Source organism: Pocillopora damicornis, chromosome 11, assembly GCF_964200805.1.
Source record: "Pocillopora damicornis chromosome 11, jaPocDami1.2, whole genome shotgun sequence".
Classification (NCBI taxonomy): domain Eukaryota; kingdom Metazoa; phylum Cnidaria; class Anthozoa; order Scleractinia; family Pocilloporidae; genus Pocillopora; species Pocillopora damicornis.
Window position 1 is genome coordinate 12,160,513 of NC_142680.1, and position 18,212 is coordinate 12,178,724.

At 38.0% G+C, this 18,212-nt stretch overlaps 2 protein-coding genes across 3 annotated transcripts; both read right to left on the reverse strand.

Annotated features, from left to right (window-relative positions):
- Positions 1–1,359: 1,359 nt before the first annotated feature.
- On the reverse strand, positions 1,360–4,558 carry LOC113677125 (serine/threonine-protein kinase NIM1). The gene is made up of 3 exons (XM_027193883.2): positions 3,934–4,558; positions 3,583–3,851; positions 1,360–3,272 (listed from the first exon to the last, which is right to left on the reverse strand). The coding sequence occupies exons 1-3, from the start codon at positions 4,187–4,189 to the stop codon at positions 2,505–2,507; spliced, it is 1,293 nt and encodes a 430-aa protein (XP_027049684.1). The 5' UTR covers positions 4,190–4,558; the 3' UTR covers positions 1,360–2,504.
- Positions 4,559–6,797: 2,239 nt separating this feature from the next.
- On the reverse strand, positions 6,798–18,200 carry LOC113677121 (cytoplasmic dynein 2 light intermediate chain 1). 2 transcript variants are annotated; one of them, XM_027193877.2, is made up of 17 exons: positions 18,067–18,200; positions 17,202–17,269; positions 16,599–16,669; positions 16,199–16,233; positions 15,771–15,843; positions 14,879–14,967; positions 14,072–14,150; positions 13,554–13,606; positions 12,568–12,622; positions 11,715–11,783; positions 10,636–10,713; positions 10,075–10,154; positions 9,342–9,412; positions 9,125–9,170; positions 8,392–8,443; positions 8,179–8,271; positions 6,798–7,603 (listed from the first exon to the last, which is right to left on the reverse strand). In XM_027193877.2, exons 1-17 carry the CDS (start codon positions 18,078–18,080, stop codon positions 7,520–7,522), a joined length of 1,110 nt encoding a protein of 369 aa, XP_027049678.2. In that variant the 5' UTR covers positions 18,081–18,200; the 3' UTR covers positions 6,798–7,519. The 2 variants fall into 2 exon arrangements, with proteins under 2 accessions (XP_027049678.2, XP_089043986.1); XM_089187860.1 differs by having other exon boundaries at positions 17,178–17,269; positions 18,067–18,198.
- Between the last annotated feature and the right edge of the window lie 12 nt (positions 18,201–18,212).

Below are 18,212 nucleotides of genomic sequence, written 5' to 3' on the forward strand. Positions count from 1 at the left end.
AAAACCCCCCAAAACCTCAGAAGCAGGAATGAAAGGCAAATGTAAAAAGTGTCTGAGTCAGTCTAAATGCTGTTGTTTTCCCATGTCCTCAACGCCAATGAAGTCTTCACAAAGATGAATAAGCACTTCTTATCACAGGTCAACCAGTGCTAATACTCCACGATATTTGAAGAGATGATAACTGATGTACTAGATTCCGGATTGGGAAGTTGTATTCCCTTTTTGAATTTTAAGACCATGAAGAATCGTATCTTATTACACAACACATACTAGATAAGGGAGTGTCCCCCTCCTGCAAAAGACAAGCCTTCTCTGGCCCATACCACCACAGCCTATTATCATTTCTATCTCTCACTAGGTGGTACTACTACTTCCTCCGGACCAGATGCGAGCCAGGTTTTCCAGGCAGTTTGGTGGTACCGATTGATGTATGGCCAGCATGCAATGGCGTAATAGTCAGTGGTCATTGTGTTTTGTTCTTGGACTCAACACTTTACTCTGACAGACCCCTAGCTCTCTCCGCCCAGGGGTGCAAATGGGCACCAGCAGACTGTCAGGGAAGCTTGATAAAATGCTGGGGGTGGAAACTCTCTTATGGACAGGTATCTGATCAGGGGGGAGTGGTAACTCTCCTGGTCCCTTCATGCGGAAACTGGGATAAGCTGCAGGTGTATGGGCCACTTTGCCGGAGTTCAAACCTAAACTATTTTTTAGTCATGTGCTTTGCAGAATGAGAGTATAATGTCCAGCCAAAAGACACAAAATCATAACTCCAGCAAGAGCAAGGATGAAAAGGCACCCTATTTTCTTGATAAACACCTCCAATGATGAATTCACATTAATTTGTTGACTTTTTATACAAGGTGTTTGGAAATTCAATTAAGCCTGGATGTTATCATAAGGTTAAGGGTTTTACTTAATATCTACAAAAGCTATCAATCATGTCATAATTTTCACTGTGACATTAATACGCCTCAAATTAAATGCATCTCACTTGGCTGAACTTGAGTCTTGTATATGCAATCTATATTCTACTGGGATCATATAGTGAAGTCCTCTTGAAAGGTGGACAACAGGAACATGACAAGGCAATAATATAGACCAATTTTCAGTCAAGTGTTGAGAGTAATATGGAATGCTATTGGATTTGCTTCATTTCTCTTGTAATTTGTCTGAAGAACTTACGTCACAGATGTGCTTTCCTGCACTAAGGCACAATTCATCAATTTACTATGAGTTTGCATTGTTCCCTGTACTGCTGGTCTTTGCTCTAATAACCATTTGGGATCACTTTAGTTTTATTTAAGTCAAAAATTTCTTTATGTTGTGTGCATAAAACAAAATCATAAGCATCAAGCCTTCCATGAAAAAATATACTTTATTGTCCTTTTCATACCAGAAGGATGCTGGACTTAAATAGAATAAATGCAAACTTACTTTGCAAAAATATGCTCCAACTTTTGGAAAAATTTAATATCTACAAATTTTGGGGCACTTTTTTTCTGCAAAGATCACTCTGTCTTATATACAAAAGGTGTTGAATAATCTACAGTTATTTTACATCTACGCAAAACTGCCAATGTCATGTTTAAATTATTAGTATATTGGACTTTGCGGAAGTCAATATTAAATGGCAATTTGATTACTTGCCTTTGAGGACATAAATTATATTTGAGCATGTCTGAAAAATGTCATGTTCAAGTTTCTTGAACATATGTTATCACTGAATGTGATCGTGAGAATAGACAGGGCATTTGTTGTCAACATGGTTAAAAATTTACAATTATTAGTGTGTGTAACGACAAATAAATAATTAACACAGTCTATGAGCTTATAACCATCTGATTGGTTACAATACAAGGCAATAATATTGAGAAAGATTATGCAACTTGAATGCGACTGCATGAGACTGTTAACTAATGGAAGAACAATACAAGATGAGAAAATCTAAATTAAATATTCACAACTCAGTCCTTTGAGGTTTTAATTTAATACCTCACAAATTGATCCAGTAAGTTTTTGCTCATTCAATTGAGTTTATGATAATTTCCAATGATTGGTTCTTTTTATGTCAGTTAAAGCATTTTGCAAAGAAAATTTTTATATCCCTCACACTCATGATAATATATTACAACTGATGGTCTCCTGCCACAACTTAGAAACGTAACCAAACAAATGATTTATGTATGTAGTGTTTGCATGTCTCGATTTCTTTCAAGAGAGCCTCACAAATGATATGTTTATGTACAAATGTTTGAGTAAAAATGTGTGAAAACTGTATGCAAACACCACTCAAGAGTAAATCTGTGATAAACAATGATAATTCACGAACCTGCATGAAACACACAATGGAATATCAAAGATGAAATCCGTTCAAATCTGCTCAGCGCAACAATAGTAATAGGTTTAAATTTCAAAATTAAAAATTAAGAATTCAAGATTTCAGTACCTCGATAATTATAAGCTAAGTTCGCGCCTGTAGTACAATTTTGTGTCTAGGATCACTACAGGATTGTACAAAATTTGGATTTAGGTTGTGCCTTCGCATTTCTCTCGTTGTTTTCAGCCTTTTGTGGTCGAGAGTCTGTCATGAGGTGATTGTTGTTACTATAACTACTCAAAGTTGACGTTTTTCGCATAAGCTCTATTTTTTTTTTCGCAATTCGATGCAGTATCACTCTATAGGTCCCTGTTATACTGTCTCTTGAATCTCTGCAGTTTGCATATAGATCAGAAGAAATACCAAGTTCTTTCATCGTGTTCAGTGCGTCCCTTTCATCCTCAGATAACTCACTTAACTTGTCCTCTGGAGGTCGCAGACTATATTTGGTGTCCGGCCGTGGAAAAGATTCTCCTTCTAGCCAAGCGGAATGCTTTATCTCTTCCATAGTAAATCTGTCTGTGGGAACAGGTCTTAAAATGTTCCTTATGAGAAATTTACAGCGATCGGACAAAAACTCCGGCAAATAATAAGTTCCATCCAAAATACATTTCTTCAGCTTTCCGACAGTCTCTGCTCGAAATGGCATAACGCCAGTTACCATGAAATATAGAAGTATTCCTAAAGCCCACAGGTCGACATAAACACCGATGTAATGTTCATCCTTGAACAACTCTGGAGCAGCATAGGGTGGCGAGCCGCAGAAGGTATTCAGTGTGCTATCCTTTGTCGACAAAGTACTAAACCCAAAATCGCCAACTTTTACAAGATTCGGACCCGCAATGAACACGTTCTCTGCTTTGAGATCGCGATGAATGATGTTATTATCATGCTACAAAAAATAGGAAAAGAAAAATATTTTCAAGAACATCATTGGCAACATTGCAACTAAACTTAACGTTAATTATTCAACACTATTATGTTTATCATAACACTGCTCGAATCACCACGAGCAGGAACGATCAGTTTTCTTACATAATTCAATTAGACGAACCGTGTAAGCTTACCTCGGGTTTTCGATGGCAAATACCTTTTCAGCAGGAAGCGATTTTCGAGTAGTCGGGCGGTTTGTTGTCGCTATTAAGGTTGTTTCATCAAAAGCTGTTCATAATTAAAGAAATGAATACAAATTGCCGACTCACCATATGTTCAACAGCGGATGTCACTTGAGCATATATTCGGCGAGCTGTTCGTTCATGTAGTTTACCCTCATTCGAAATTCGAGCGAACAATTCGCCACCAGCAGCGTATTCCATCACAAGGTATAGCTTCGAGAGCGTTTCGATTACTTCGTAAAGTCTGATAATATTGGGATGATGAAGCTTTTCCATAGAAGAAATTTCTCTTGATAACAATCGTTGAGTTTTCTGATCCAACTTTGTCTTGTCTAAAATCTTGATAGCAACCTTGTCTGCAAGAAAAGTGTCTAAGTGAGTTCCGCATCGCACGCGAGCGAAATTACATTCAAAGATATTTTGATCGCCTAAACTAACCTCTTGTGAGTGAATGTATTCCCATTTTGACCTGACAGAAGTTTCCGCTTCCTAACTCTCCTCGAATGCGATAAAATCCAATTCGTTTGCCGAGAGTTATTTCTTTCAGATAGCGTTCGTCGTGAGCTAAATCGTGTGTCAGTCGTTCGTAAGGAGTTAGACTCTTTTCCCGATGGTGTGATATTGATTGTTTCCGTTCTCCTTCCTCGTTAGGCTCCCTAGAGGAAGAATCGGCCATAGTGTTAGAAACCGTCATGGCTGTAACATGCTGTTCACCGCCATTGCGAGAGAGGATAGAGTAGTCGTCATGAGCGAGCGGTAGTTCTGTTGTGACGGTCAACAAAGGCTACGAAAGTCCTGGGTGTTACCATGGAAACGCTGATCCCTCGATTGGGTTTCCTTTGTGATCGTCTGAATGCTTTATGTGAGGTGTCGCAATGTTTTTGTAACTTCTCCAATTCCAGCGTCAAGAAAGAAGTCAAACAGATTTTATGGCACTCTGAAGAGGGCTAGAAAAAGTAAACGTCCAAAGCCTTTTAGATTAGATTTGATTTAACTATCGTAAAATGGGTTATTCGAGAACCTTTCTTCCTTGAAATGAATACAGATTAGTGAGCCTTTATCTTCTAAACAAACTTCCCGTAAAGTAAGTTCTTTCTTGACGTTATCAGCTCTAAGACGTAAATTACACGTGGAGATTGTTTTATTTAAAACAACGTTGTTAGTTAAGTATTTGCGCTTGATTGTAAATACTAAATTATTGAAGGTATCCGTTTCATTAAATCGCGCTGGGCGGTCTTTTAACCGATACTAATGAAAAAATTTAACCATACAAAACAAACATTTATTTCACTGTAAATGTCTACTTGATCCTGCAGGCAGATTATTCTAACGAACTGACGTCCAACTTGCGTGATTGAATGAACTAAACAAGTTGTTATTAGCAACGGCGCTTCACGCAGTCTCTTCTGGACACTTTCAATTTAAAACATCGATCGAAATTTGTCGTTTTCGCGACCGAGGGAAACAGATTTTGTAAAATTTTTCAGGATAAGGAGAAAAGTTATTTTTTGCTGTAAATGATAGGCAAATATGATGTCCTGACCATGTGAAAAGAATAATATTTCGATCAGTTGGCCTGATTTCGTGGGATTGGAAATTAAAAACCTGGAACTTTTAACAAAGTTTACGATTTATGTAGTTAACAATGTAATACAAAGTGATAAAAAAATATCCCAAGTCGTTAATGTAAAGAGGTAATATCGCGGAAATCTTACCGAAAATGATCAGTGATCTGGGAAGTCTGCAGCGCGGTCGGAAAATGAAAACTTTAATTCGTGTTACATGTTTGACACTCAAGGCGACAAAGTCATGCCACTAAAGCCTTCAGGCAAGGAAAAACAGAGGCAGAACTTCACCGTAAAAGCAGTCAAGTAGGTGCGAGACTAACATATATTTTTGGCCATTCTGAACACAACACATACCATTAAATAAAAATCTTACTTGAGACAATAACGCTTTAGGCTTTGTTTTCAAGAGAAGTGGTTAATGGGACCAGACCACGGAAGAAAACAGCTGTTTCTAAGATTGTTAGCTCTCCATAGTAGCAATTATTGTTGCTTTGTATATGTAGTTTATCGGGCGGTTAGAATTTTACTTTTTCTCTATGACAGTGAATGCAGATATGGACCTTGATGTGGTTGGTGGGGAGGTTGACTCCGTGTGATTATCTTCTCTTCAACCAGGTTCTAAAGTTTCTCTCTCTTCCCAGCCTCCGTTGCCTCTTATGCTTGAGTACACTGGGCAACCCACCTCAGCCCACCGTTGTCTCTTCCCAACCCTCATATTACTGATGCTTAGAGTATTATCACGCCTGCAAACATTCTTGTAGTGCATTTGGCCTAAAGACCGGTCGACAGAGTCTTGCAAAGGGTCGATCCCCATAAAGGATATCCCTGAGACTCCCATCCGGTGGGCGTGGCCAAGTCAATCCCGCAGCGATGACTAAGCCGAGCTAATACAGATGAAAGAAAAATCTGATCCAAACAGTATGAAATAAACCAAAGTGGCCAAATCCTCTGAAAACGATAACGAGGGTGGAAAAAAGACATTTCACCTACTCTAGACAATGTGTGCAATGTGTAGCTACATTACTTTTTGAAAATCTGAAACAGTTTGTAAAGACGAGTTCACGCCAGTATACAATGCGGTAACAGAGGTACGACTTTATCAAAACTATCTCAGCTGCCACCACTTAGAGCTTTACAGTGACCAAAGCGTGCCTTTGACTTAATCTCGTTCTCTATAGTTTGGTAGACACTCTGGAAAACGAGCACGAAGCGCGAGCGTCCACGGAAAGAAAAAAAAAAGAAGTGGGGGGAGGGGGGAAGAAGCGGAAGGAACACTGTGCCTTACATGTAACCACTTCCCTCCCTAGGTGCCAACTGATTTTCAGCGGAGACGTCCGTCTGGGTGCTAGGCTAACCTTAATTTGACGTCTCACCACAGTCGATTACTTTATATCTCCTGTTTAAAAAAACGGGCGGAAAACAACTTTAAAAGCTTTTCTGGTGGAAGTAAAACAAAGATAGTAGAATGTCCCCAATTAGCCTCGGTTCGATGTGCTCATCCCTGGTTTTCTTGTCTATGACAAACCCATATAAGTCGAACGTCAGTCAGAAAGTGTGACGTCGGGTTCGACCTTCTCTAGTTTTGATTTCTTCCTTTTGCCTTTCATTTCTCGTATTTCATGTCACACCAGACGAAGTGTCACAAGAAAGAGTTTGTCATATTCAATGAGTTCACGACACGTGATATGCTGCTAATATGTGAAATAAACTTTCCAGAGAAGAGAACGAATCAAATTCCTGGGTAGCACTGTTTTATACAAGCAGCATTAATTTACAGTTATTTCCTTGTTTACAACGCTCTTAAAATTTTTCCAATAAATGTTTTGTAAATACGGAGTGGTCGTCGATATTAGGGAGTTCGGATCAGTGTCGTGGAAGCAAAACCCAAGTAATCACAACAGCCCAACAGAATAAAATGAAATGCCACAAGGGGCCAGAACTCAAACTAATAACAACCAAACTTGCCTAAATCCCCAGTTGTGATGGGTTTTGATATGCTGAAAAGATAGCGCAAGTTTCCTAAAGAAACCCGAGATCGAAGAAAAGTAAAATCCAAGAAATCATGGATCGCGTTTGACATTTAAAGCATTCGTCGACTGAGTGTCGAAAGTGAGACTATTAGTGCAATTTCGAAAGCAAGTGTCGAAAGTAATCTCAGATTACATTGGTTTTGCTTTACTTCGCTCTGTGATTGGTCCAGAAAAATTGCGCCACCCACTTGGAAAACAAAACTCTCAAATGGAAAACAAAAACGAATCAAGACGTTGTCGCCCGCATTTTCCCGCGCCTTAGGCGATTTGGTCGTTTATACTGTGAGTCCTCATTGGCTCTTATTGTATTTTCCTTTCTTCTGATTGGCCGTTGTAATCACTTTGGTTTTAGAGTCGAAAAGCGCTCTGATAGGAATTTGCTCCATTGTTTAAGCTTTCTTCATTGTTGTTGCTGTTGTTGTTTAGCTAGCGTGAGTGTTTCTCTCCTCCAGTCCCTCTGGCAGCATCTCTCACTTTTCTCAAGGCCAACTTCCGGTATCTTTCTAGTTCCTGCACAAATTAAAAGTAAATAAATAAACAACTGGTTTGAAACGTACTTTACAACCGAGACAAGGTCAAGGTAAATTTGATGGGTGCTTTTTACTTTTAGCCTATTACACCCTAACATCAGTATGTATTTTGTCCACATTGCTCTCCTTACATTTCCTGAGGTGCTGAAAAGGAAAGTTCGTTTAAAAATAAAGAGCTTCTTGAGTTGATGATCATTTCCTTTAATCTCGTGACTTTAATGAGTAATTCACGAATGATAATGTGAGGAGAAATTAGATGCTGGTCACTCTTAGGGGTCAAAGGGTAAAGGTCTGGCGAAACTGGTTAATTGGTTCTTGCCGGTGAGTGAGAACGTGTGGGTGTTGTTTGGCAACATTTTCAACATTATTAACCCCTTAATGGTCCAGTAAATTTCCCGACAACATTTAAGATTACTCTGCACAGGAATGCGAAACTTAGAGGCCTTACTCACGGAGGACAAGGCCAGTTTGACCAGAACATCTCTGTAAGTTCTCAGAGCAAGACGCCGGATCCAACCGTCCAGTTTTGATTAATGGAAATCTGCATTAATTTACCTCATCTTTCTGTTTCCTCATGGTGTCGACCGCTGGTTCAGCATACTGTGGATCTTTAGATGGGTCTTCGCATGTGTTCCGCCCTTGGGATTTCTTAAGTCAGACAGAATGTTAATCACAGCCCTGAGCAAACTTATATAAAGACGTTTTATCAAGCGCTGTACTCAAAAGCAAATCGCAATAGATTTCAGTTTTAAACAACAAATGTTTTACCTCGGGAGGAAAAAACGTGGCGTAGGCAGCCTTCCAAAGCTCGTACGGATCCCTAAAATACAAAGCAAACAACTCAAAAAGTATTCATAAATCCGAGAGATGACTCTTACCGAGCAATCAGATACAAGTTTCACCAGACAGGAAAATTCCTGTGGCTTTTTTTGACGCCCATTTATTAATTTATATTTTTATCAAAATAAAATTACCAAGAGCACTAAAAGCGTAAACTAAACTTGGATGTATACAAATGCTGGAAATTCAAAAAAGGATTTGCTGGGTTGACTGGCTCTCGATTTCGAATTTCTTTTGTGAAACTCGTCCATTCCGTGTTCAACCAATCAGATAAAAGACTAACCTGAGAAAATTTTCGCCAGGTTAGTCAAGAGATGATTAATCTATGATACTTATGTGACCATTTCAACCAAGGACTGTTTTGACGCTAAGATTGCAGCACTTGTTACAAACTGCTGGCTTATGTAGTTCCTCCTTGAAAAACCATTTAATTTTGTCGACTTTCGTTTTATATCTCAATGTTTTCCACGCATTGCACAATCTAAAACAGGTTGGATAACTTGGTCTACATACTAGCTGATCGACTAAAAATGTATCAAATCGATGTTTTGTAACTGATTTAATTCTTGAATAATTCACATCATTACACTAAGATAAGCAAAGTGGGCGAATATCTGATCAACACGGAAGAAATCTAAGGATGACAAATCATGGTATTTACCTGCTGTGCATTTTTCCCATGTCTTGATTTGCAACTGGAGGTGATCCTAAATGCAAAGAAAAATATCTTATAAGGATGTACCCGCTGGTACACAAAATCACTTTAAAGTTCTCTTTTTTTCGTGCACATCGCGCAATTTAAGAGACAAAACAAAATAATGACACTAACGACAATACTGAAGCGACCAGAAGGTAAAAAAATAAACAACATTTTTCACCTATTTGCGAAAAAGAGTCCTGTCCAGCCGGAACAATGATGGGTTTGTTATGATCCACTGATACCACCTTACTGTAAAAGAATAATAAGGTCACAAAACTTCCTATATTTTACAAAATAGGATAATTTCAACGAACGTCTAAAACCATTTAAAATTTAAGTGTCACAGGGGTCGTGTCCATTTCAAAATCCGCAGTGAAAAGAGTTTTAAAAGGTTGATGGCACAGCCTCTCTTACCTGAGCGATTTCTAAAAATGATAAAACTGCAATTAACTTTCCAATTTAGTCAATTTTTTTTTATCTTAATTAGCCTTGGATGCTCGTAGAATTAATTCCCCAATCTATTACAACCCACATCAATTTTTTGGCTTTTGGTACCAGTCCCCAGCTAGTTTAGCGATAGACCATGAGGACTAATTTTGGTCTCATTTGTCACTAGTGAGATAAATTTAAGTCTTGGAGACTTCAATGGGAAGAACCTTAAACATTCCATTGCCGCTATTCCATTCCTACAGAAAGGTCTCGAATAAAAAGATAAGGCACATACTTCCTCCACATGTAAAAAGCCGAGTATCTATCGAGATATTACAGATATGGAGAGTTCCCCTTTTCAGTCAATTTTTGGTTCAGTTTCCTATACTCAAAGGCATAGTTTTTCTTCAAAATGTTTTGGTTTGATGCGAAGCATACTATTTAAGTGCCATGAAGTCACTACGGCATGGAGGAAAACTCACCTGAGGGGGGTGCGGAACAACAGTGACCCCACCAGACCTCGGGTGCGGTTCGTCAGACCCTCAGCTTTAGTGCTAAAAAACTAATGAGGAAAATGAAGGCTTCTTTGGAATCCAAACCAGACAATTGAAATCACAGGAGCGTAATCATTTGTACACGTTAACTGTAGGTTCGCTTTTTCGGTGAAGTCCATCGCGCGAGTCAATAAAAATCAGCGAATAACAAAAATTATATCAGCGCGCCGCGTGGAACTCTACTTTTCGTGCGCCTCACTCCCAGAGTTCTGCGCGGCGTGCTTTCTTCAATTTTTTTCTCGCTGGTTTCTTTTGAACTAGCGCGACGGACTTCGCCTAGTGGGAGGGGCAGCTTCTCGGTCGCCACCCGATCTAAAAGGAAAACGAACTCCTCTATCGGTCTCAAGGCATCATTATAATATACAAAGTATCTCATTCTCCAGTGCATCTTGATGGACCCAAGTGAAGCGTTGACTGAAATTAAGGATAGCTTAAGCTGAGTTCTTCTTGTTAAGCGAAACAAAAAAAATCAGTATCAATTCAACCAACCTGCAAATGAGCGCCGTTCTTGTGTGCCACAAATCGCAGAGCTCTACTTATCATTTTCCGTTTCTCGGGATCAAAATCCTGCGAAAACAAAATTGACGAACCATTCACTGATAGCTACAAAGGACTCCCCTGGGAGTACCAATACAATTTCAACCCAAATTGGAGTGTCTCCAAAAAGCCCTTCGAGTTCTTTTAACCGGATGACGAGACAGTTATTCTGCTACCGGTGATGTTTATACTGTGTGTAGAAGAATTTGATCCGTTTTCTAGTGTGCAAGGAAACCTTTTATTGCCTCTCCAGAGCAAAAATACCGTTTTCGAATTTATCCCGCATCGTGTGAAAGGGGCCTACTTCACGAAAAATACCGAAATAAAACTTTACATAATAGTGTTTAGTTAACCTTCATTTCCTCTCTACAAGGTATACATTCTGACAGAACAAGCGTTTCCTGTTGTATGCAGAAGCGCAAAGTATTAGGACATCTCTAACAGTTGCCATATTGCCTACAACACCATGAGTATCGCAAAGATGCGACCAGGAGCATGTCTATTGCCAACAGCCCACGTTCGGCCCCTTTTACACCTGAATCGCAGTGAATCACAAGTTGTAGAATGTTCCTAGATACAGCAATAATCTATATGGAGTACAGTGACTTCCAATTTCACAACTCCCCTCCCGCCCACCCCCTCTATAGCATGAGACTGCCCATGGAGTGAAATAAGAGACAATACTAGTAACACAATGATGGAACACAACCTGCCCCTCTCACTACCTTAAGGTTACTTCCCACCTCCGCGGGTGTCCTTCGGGAAAAAAAATTCGTATGCGCGCTAGTTTCACTAAAATCCTAGCAAACTATTCATCAGAAGAAAGCTTAATAACTGCAGATTACGATAAAATATAATTTAAGGAAGTGTCAAGAGCCGGTAAGGTGTGAAAGAGTTCAGAATTTTTTTTTTATGGAGACGTTAGGTTAAATGTTTGAATTCAGTTCAGTCAAATAGAAGAAAAATCGATTTTTTCGGCATCTGAAGGTGGGAAGTAACCTTAAATCCTGATAGGTCGGTTGACTACGAACCTGATAAATATCGTATTTTCCGCCAATTATGGCCAGAGGTATAGGAAACGGATCAATGGAAGATTTGTCCTACAGAAAAATGGATTCATTTCTGATTTCAAAAAATCAGTTCATTGAATTAAATTGATCGTGTAGTCTGATCTTCCGCGTCAGAGTGGCCCTAAGAAGACAGTAGGAACTGACGGTTCGATAACATCGAAGGATTACATAATCAGAATCAAGTGACTTTTCACTACTGCGTGGGTAGTGTTCATCACTGTGAAGATCGCATCCAAATTCATTTCTTAAACCCCAATGCACATATTTGATTATCATATATTAACAGTCATTTATTCATTACTTCACGGGTTTATTTTGAACCAACAAAATGACCTGCTTCCAGTTAACTTGTTAGCTCAGTCGGTAGAGCACAGCACCGGCATCGCAGAGGTCATGGGTCCAAATACCGAACAGGCCTTGGTTTTGCTTCCAAATTCAAGACGCAACACTAATAATGACCTCCACAAAGGTTTAAGAAACGCCAGCTACCACCACTGACAACAGTCCATCTCAGGACTACTTTCAGTCGGACAATCAGACTACATGATCTAATGTTATTACAAAATTCAAAAGTTTCACTCCAAATTATAGTTTGGTTATTCAATAAAACAACTAAATGTCATTGAATATGACATAAGAGATAGAAGCTAGCAGGTGATGTCTGAAAATTGTAACAATAAACCATTACACCAACACATTGCAGGAATTAACAAACTCCAAATAATATCAATACTAATTGCCATAACAAGGTAAAAAAATTTGGGCTAAATTTTCAGAAGGTGTTAATGAACAGAAGTTACTTCTCCTCACTTACAGGATGTTCTTCTCCAAATTTCTTCCAAGCTTGCTTCTTAATCTGTTGCACAGAACTTTGAAAGATAAGAAACCATAATTGATTAACATTTCAAGCAGTTTCTCATGGTTTAACACCAGATTCTAATTTTAAAGATCCCCTGAAGGTTATTCAAAGTGTGTTCTCTGACAAGCCTGTTTTCCTCATAGTGAATAAATGACATTGCACTGTATAAATACTTGACAGTGAGATGTCAAAAAACTGTGAAACCTCTGAGGACAGGGTTACAGCATGCGGCATCCTCTCCAGGAGTTAGAGTGAGAGCAGTAGTAAGGCAGGTGAAAAATTTATAGGCATGACAAAAAGGAAGAATTAGCACCATATAACAACTGGGAGTGACTATTAAGGGGTTACCCCCCCCCCCTTCCCCACCATATTTCCCTATGTCTCCCTGACAGTTTGCCAGTGCCCATACCTACTCTTGGGTGGAGAGAGACACTGTAAGGATAAGGTGTCTTGCCCAAGAACCAAGCACAGTCACCCACTCACAACTTGAACCTTTGATTAAGTCCTAACAACCAGACTGCATCTCCCATTTCATATGAGCCAAATTTGTTTTGGATACATCCATGCACAAAGCTGGAAAAGAGGGACTGCTTCTCTGAGAGGAGCAGCAAACAGGTGAAAACACTTTATTGCATCCACATCAGCAGGTATGTAGATGCAGGTGTTCCCTCATTAGACTAAACAAGATAGCAGCCATATCAGCAGCAGGGTTTTCAATAACTTTTCCATAAGCATATGCTGATGGTGTAACAAGGCTTCCATGCATGGAAGAGGGTCATAAGGCAAAACCCAAATAGGAGGGCTGCTTGCAGGCTAAAGAGACAGCTGTAAGTCTTAGTGGTGACTGCCGACCAGCTTTTATTGAAACATCAGCCCATATGTAATATCATGTAATAGAGCATACACAAAATATCATTCAGCATATAGCAAATGTACCTTACCCAGGCTCTTTGCTCTCTAAACCTTCCAGGGCTTTGTTCACTTTAGATTTGACCTAAGGACACACACCATAATATAATAAATAAATCCTGCAAAAAGAACCTCAGAACTAAACAAACAATTCAAGAATCAAAACAAATTCCTTGTTATACTTTTGTAACAATTAAGGTTTCCTTCAGCATGGGTAACTTTTGGTCACATTTATTTACATCCATGGAGAATACTAAGGGGAGACTTAGTAGAAGAGTGTAAATACCTTATACAAGAAGGTATATCTATTAGACTTTAGTATTTGATTTAGCACTTGCAGATAACTTAATAACAAAGATGACCTTACGAAGGACACATATTGGTCACAAAGATGTGTTAAGTTTGTTAATGGCACACTTATAAGACCAGCTGAAGTATATGGCATAGGAATTATTGGCTGCATATCAGAAAAAAGGTAATTATGCAATTTCAGTCTCTCTCTTACAGAGGTTAATTCCACCTCTCTACAAATATCAAACCCTTTCTTTACCTGGGAGAGAAGTGTTTCCATTGTGTTCCACAGTTCATTTGGAAGAGACAAGTCCAAGACAATCACAACAGCCATACTCCTGTACATGAAAATGGTAAAAATTGGATGAGTGACATGGAACCACTGCAGCTGTATCCCAATACTGTACCTCAGCAATATTTGAATCAGGAACAATTGTATTAAGTAGGTGGAGAGTCTGTCAGCAATCAAACCTAGTAGTTGACCTGCTTAGAGCTTATCTCTGATTCTGTGACAAGAAGCATCTACTGTAGAAGCAATTTGGAACTCCACCTGCATGCAATCTTGGTCCATTACAGGTTACAAACCTCTGTATCTTGTCAGCTTTCCCAGCCCATTCATCAGTGCCCATTTTTATCTTTTTACTAAAAAGTTTTGCAAGACTTTAAAAAGTGTTTTATGCAGCATTTCCTGTTTTTTGTATGACTATCAGAGTTGTTGGCGGTGTTAATTAGATACTTCAGCAAAGCTGGTAAATGGTTGTCATACAAGAAACTATTATGACATGTGATGATCATGAGTAAAAACCATATTATCCTGGCATGTAAATCAGCCATAAACCATTACACCCTAACATCAGTATGCATATTCTCCATACTGTTCTCTACATATTTCTTTAAGTGCTGACAAGGAGAATTTGTTTAACAAGCAAGAGCTTCTTGTTAGTGATCATTTCCTTCATTCTCATGACCTTGATGTGTGACTCAGGGGTGATATTGTAAGGAGAAATAGGATGCTAGCCATTCTCAGGAGTCCAAATGTTAAGCTTGAATAACAGTTAGTTCTCACCTTATAGTTACAGATGTCAGAGGAATTTCAATTAATTTGGAAAGGAATGTTCCACCTCCAAGTTCCCATATGTGACCTATGTCTTTTCCCTGTTCAGATTGATAAAAATGTGGTATTACACACCACTCATTACATATTATAACATTGAGTAAAGGAAGTTATGAATGAAGGGTGGCTAGGGTTTGTGGTAGTCTCATAATCTACAGCCTCAACACAGCTAATTATAAGCAAACTATAAACTTCTGTACAGTCTGCTTAATGTTGGTAAAAAGATTTTGGAATCAAGCAGCTCCTTATGCATTAGCATTTATCATACTGTTTCACCTGTTTGAATTCATTTGCTCCACACAACACATTGCATTTACTAGGGACACCAATTTGAGATTTATGCTACTTTTAGTGTTGTACTACAAGTAAAGTCAGATCATCTTGTGGGTCAATTTGCAATCATGTTCTTATTTGGAAAATCTGATATCTTTGTCAGTTTTGTACACTTGGAGGTTTTTTTTAAGGTACAGGTTGTTAAATGCTGGTGGAAGGACAGAATTTCCATGGCTTGTTTGTATTTACATTGCATTCCAACCATCTCATTGCTGGAAGTACTTCTTGTATTTGTTACATATTTCTTACTACCGGAGAGGGGTTAAATAAATGGTTAAACTAGACTAGCAAGAAAAAAACTAAATTTTTCATTACTGAAAACCGTAACAGTTTGTAAACAATTTGCCCATCCCTTTTTTGGTACAACTGAACTCCGTACGGAGGAATTCTTACGTAATTAAAATAACAGTCTTGCCTCTAGAGAGACCAAATCCATTAATCACTCATCAATCATCCATTAATCTTAATATATTAAACACACAGTCTTGAAACTAAGTGTACAGAGTCTTACAATATTGTGTCCAGTTTTAGCTCTTCTTCCAAAGGTGTAATCCAAAGCTGTCGTTGGTTTGGGAGCTTCATCTCTACAATTAGATTATTAACAAATTTTGTCAAATTTCTTGATCTTTATAAGAAATGTTTCCACCATTTCTAAAACAAATAAATCTATAATTCCCAGAGGTGATTAATGAGTAACTTCTCTCTAATACTATCTATTACTTTAACCAGTAATCAGGGAAATGAGAAAACTCAAACTTGTCAGGTGTTAGTTATCTTGATCTACCTCCAAATTCTTACAAATAATTTACAAGAATAGGTCCATTACTAGAGGGGAGAATTAAATATCAGATCTTGAGAGTGAAGTTATTGATAAAAGTTCACTGTTTATGTATGGCTTTCAATGTGAGGTTGTTTAGCATCTTGAATAATTATACTCACCGATCAAGAAATCTCAAAATTATGGAGGTTTTACCCTATAAATTGATACAATTCATAAGTATTGAACAATGATTACAGGAAGACTTCATAAACAATAATATGTAACAGCAAAAAATGACCATTTTGTGACAAGATGTCACCATTATCAAATGGGTTGGTAACAATAACATACTATTTAATGGAGGGATGAAAGGATAAAATTACACAAGACTAACTAAAAGTGTTGAACAACAAAAAATGACCATAGAAATAACTACAAAACTAACATTTTTGCTGGAAAGGAGTTGAACAAGAAACTCAAATAAATAAAATGTTGAATTCTTTAAATAATATTATTTCACAAGTTAAGTCTTTTGTGATTTAAATCCCTTTCTGAGTGACAAAGCTGATGAAAACTTACAGAGTTTTTACTTCCCAGGATAAAGATACTGGATTCATCACTGCTTGACAACTGTAAGTCATCCTGTTGATCTTAACCAAGAAGAGAGAGAACTTCAAAATAACATCTTCATAGTTAGTTAACTTTAGTTTCTACTTTTGCCATGCATTCATGGTGTTATTGAAAGCAACATTGATTCTCAGACCCATCATATGATTCTTCACCTTTTAACTCCAAAGAATGACAAGCATTGTATCTCTCCTTACAATATCATCCCTAAATCAATCATTGAGGTCACAAGAATAAAGGAAATAATCACAAACTTAAGAAGTTCTTAATTGTTAAACAAATTCTCCATGTCAACACCTTAAGAAACGTATAAGGAACAGTATGGAGAATATGTATGCTGATGTTGGGGTGTAAAGAGTTAAAAGCAAAACTAATGTCTTTCCCTTAAGTAGTACGGTACTTAGCACCCAAATGCTACAGTTTCTTAGGCCTTACAATTTCTGACAAAATAAGCAAGGACACACCAATTCTTTTTCTGGAGGAACTTGAGAAAAATTAATACATATAATGGTGGCTTAAAAAAACACTTACAGTATACATCTAGATTGGAAATACCTCTATTTGAATGGTTTTCAGTTTGATTCCTCTCTTCCACTGCCAAGTCCCAGATAGTCTTCTCTGACCTAATAATGGTTGTTTGTTGATAAAACAGTAAATCATGAACTCAAGGTGGCTCAACACAGTTTTTCATATAATCTATACCCTAATACTAAGCAACTGTTGAATGAGGTTGGGCATGATATCATGAATTATCTATTAAACTGAGGTCTGAGTTATCTGCTGAAGCCGAAGGCTAAGGCAGTTAACACAGACATGAGGTATGGAGCCTGCAATACAGAGTTTTAACAGCTGGCAGATAGGTGAATTTGATACGTGCTTATTGCCACTTGATAGTGAGACTCAAGAAAATTGTCATAGAGTTAACCCTTCAACTCCCATGAGTAACTGAGACAGAATTTTTCCCTACAATATGAATGTAATATCAACCAGATAAGTGACAAGAATAAAGAAAATTATCAATCAGGGGATAATTAGTTGGTCCAATACTAAATTTTCTGAACTAACATTATAAGAATTGTATGGTTGACTGTAAGAAAAATTACAAATTTGATCTGGGAGTTGAAGGGTTAAAGCAAAACAAACAATTTTAGTGCATAAACTTACTAAAGCTGATTACTGAAATTCCATCAGCTAGGGTACTGATCAAAGTAAACAATAACATTTCACCGGTCTGCTTTGTGTATTCGCTAGAATTTGAGTTCACATCAAAGTTACAAGACTTGCATGGATTACTTATTTTCATTTACTAAGCTCATCGTTTCCAAAGCAACGGTCACAACATTGGCATCTTTCATACATCCAGTCTTATATACCACGAATAAAACCAGTATCCTAATAATTAAAAGAAATCTCTCCTTACCTCTTCTCAGTCATTCTTGATTGAAAACGTCAGGGTGCGTGAAGTTAAACTATACGATGTAACGTTTTCCACTTCCGACATTTCTAGCTCTCATCAACATTGAGCCCGCAATAAAATTTCATAACCTATCCGCTGCTTATGGATCC

Excerpts from the sequence above, each read along its gene's own strand:
- LOC113677125 (XM_027193883.2), bottom strand. The coding sequence starts at position 4,189 with ATGACGGTTTCTAACACTATGGCCGATTCTTCCTCTAGGGAGCCTAAC. Across the intron at positions 3,852-3,933 it reads AATACATTCACTCACAAGAG|ACAAGGTTGCTATCAAGATT; the intron begins GTTAGTTTAGGC and ends CTTTTCTTGCAG. Across the intron at positions 3,273-3,582 it reads CATCCGCTGTTGAACATATG|CATGATAATAACATCATTCA; the intron begins GTGAGTCGGCAA and ends TATTTTTTGTAG.
- LOC113677121 (XM_089187860.1), bottom strand. Across the intron at positions 10,714-11,714 it reads GAAAATACGATATTTATCAG|GATTTTGATCCCGAGAAACG; the intron begins GTTCGTAGTCAA and ends TTGTTTTCGCAG. Across the intron at positions 7,604-8,178 it reads TGAGGAAACAGAAAGATGAG|GAACTAGAAAGATACCGGAA; the intron begins GTAAATTAATGC and ends TAATTTGTGCAG.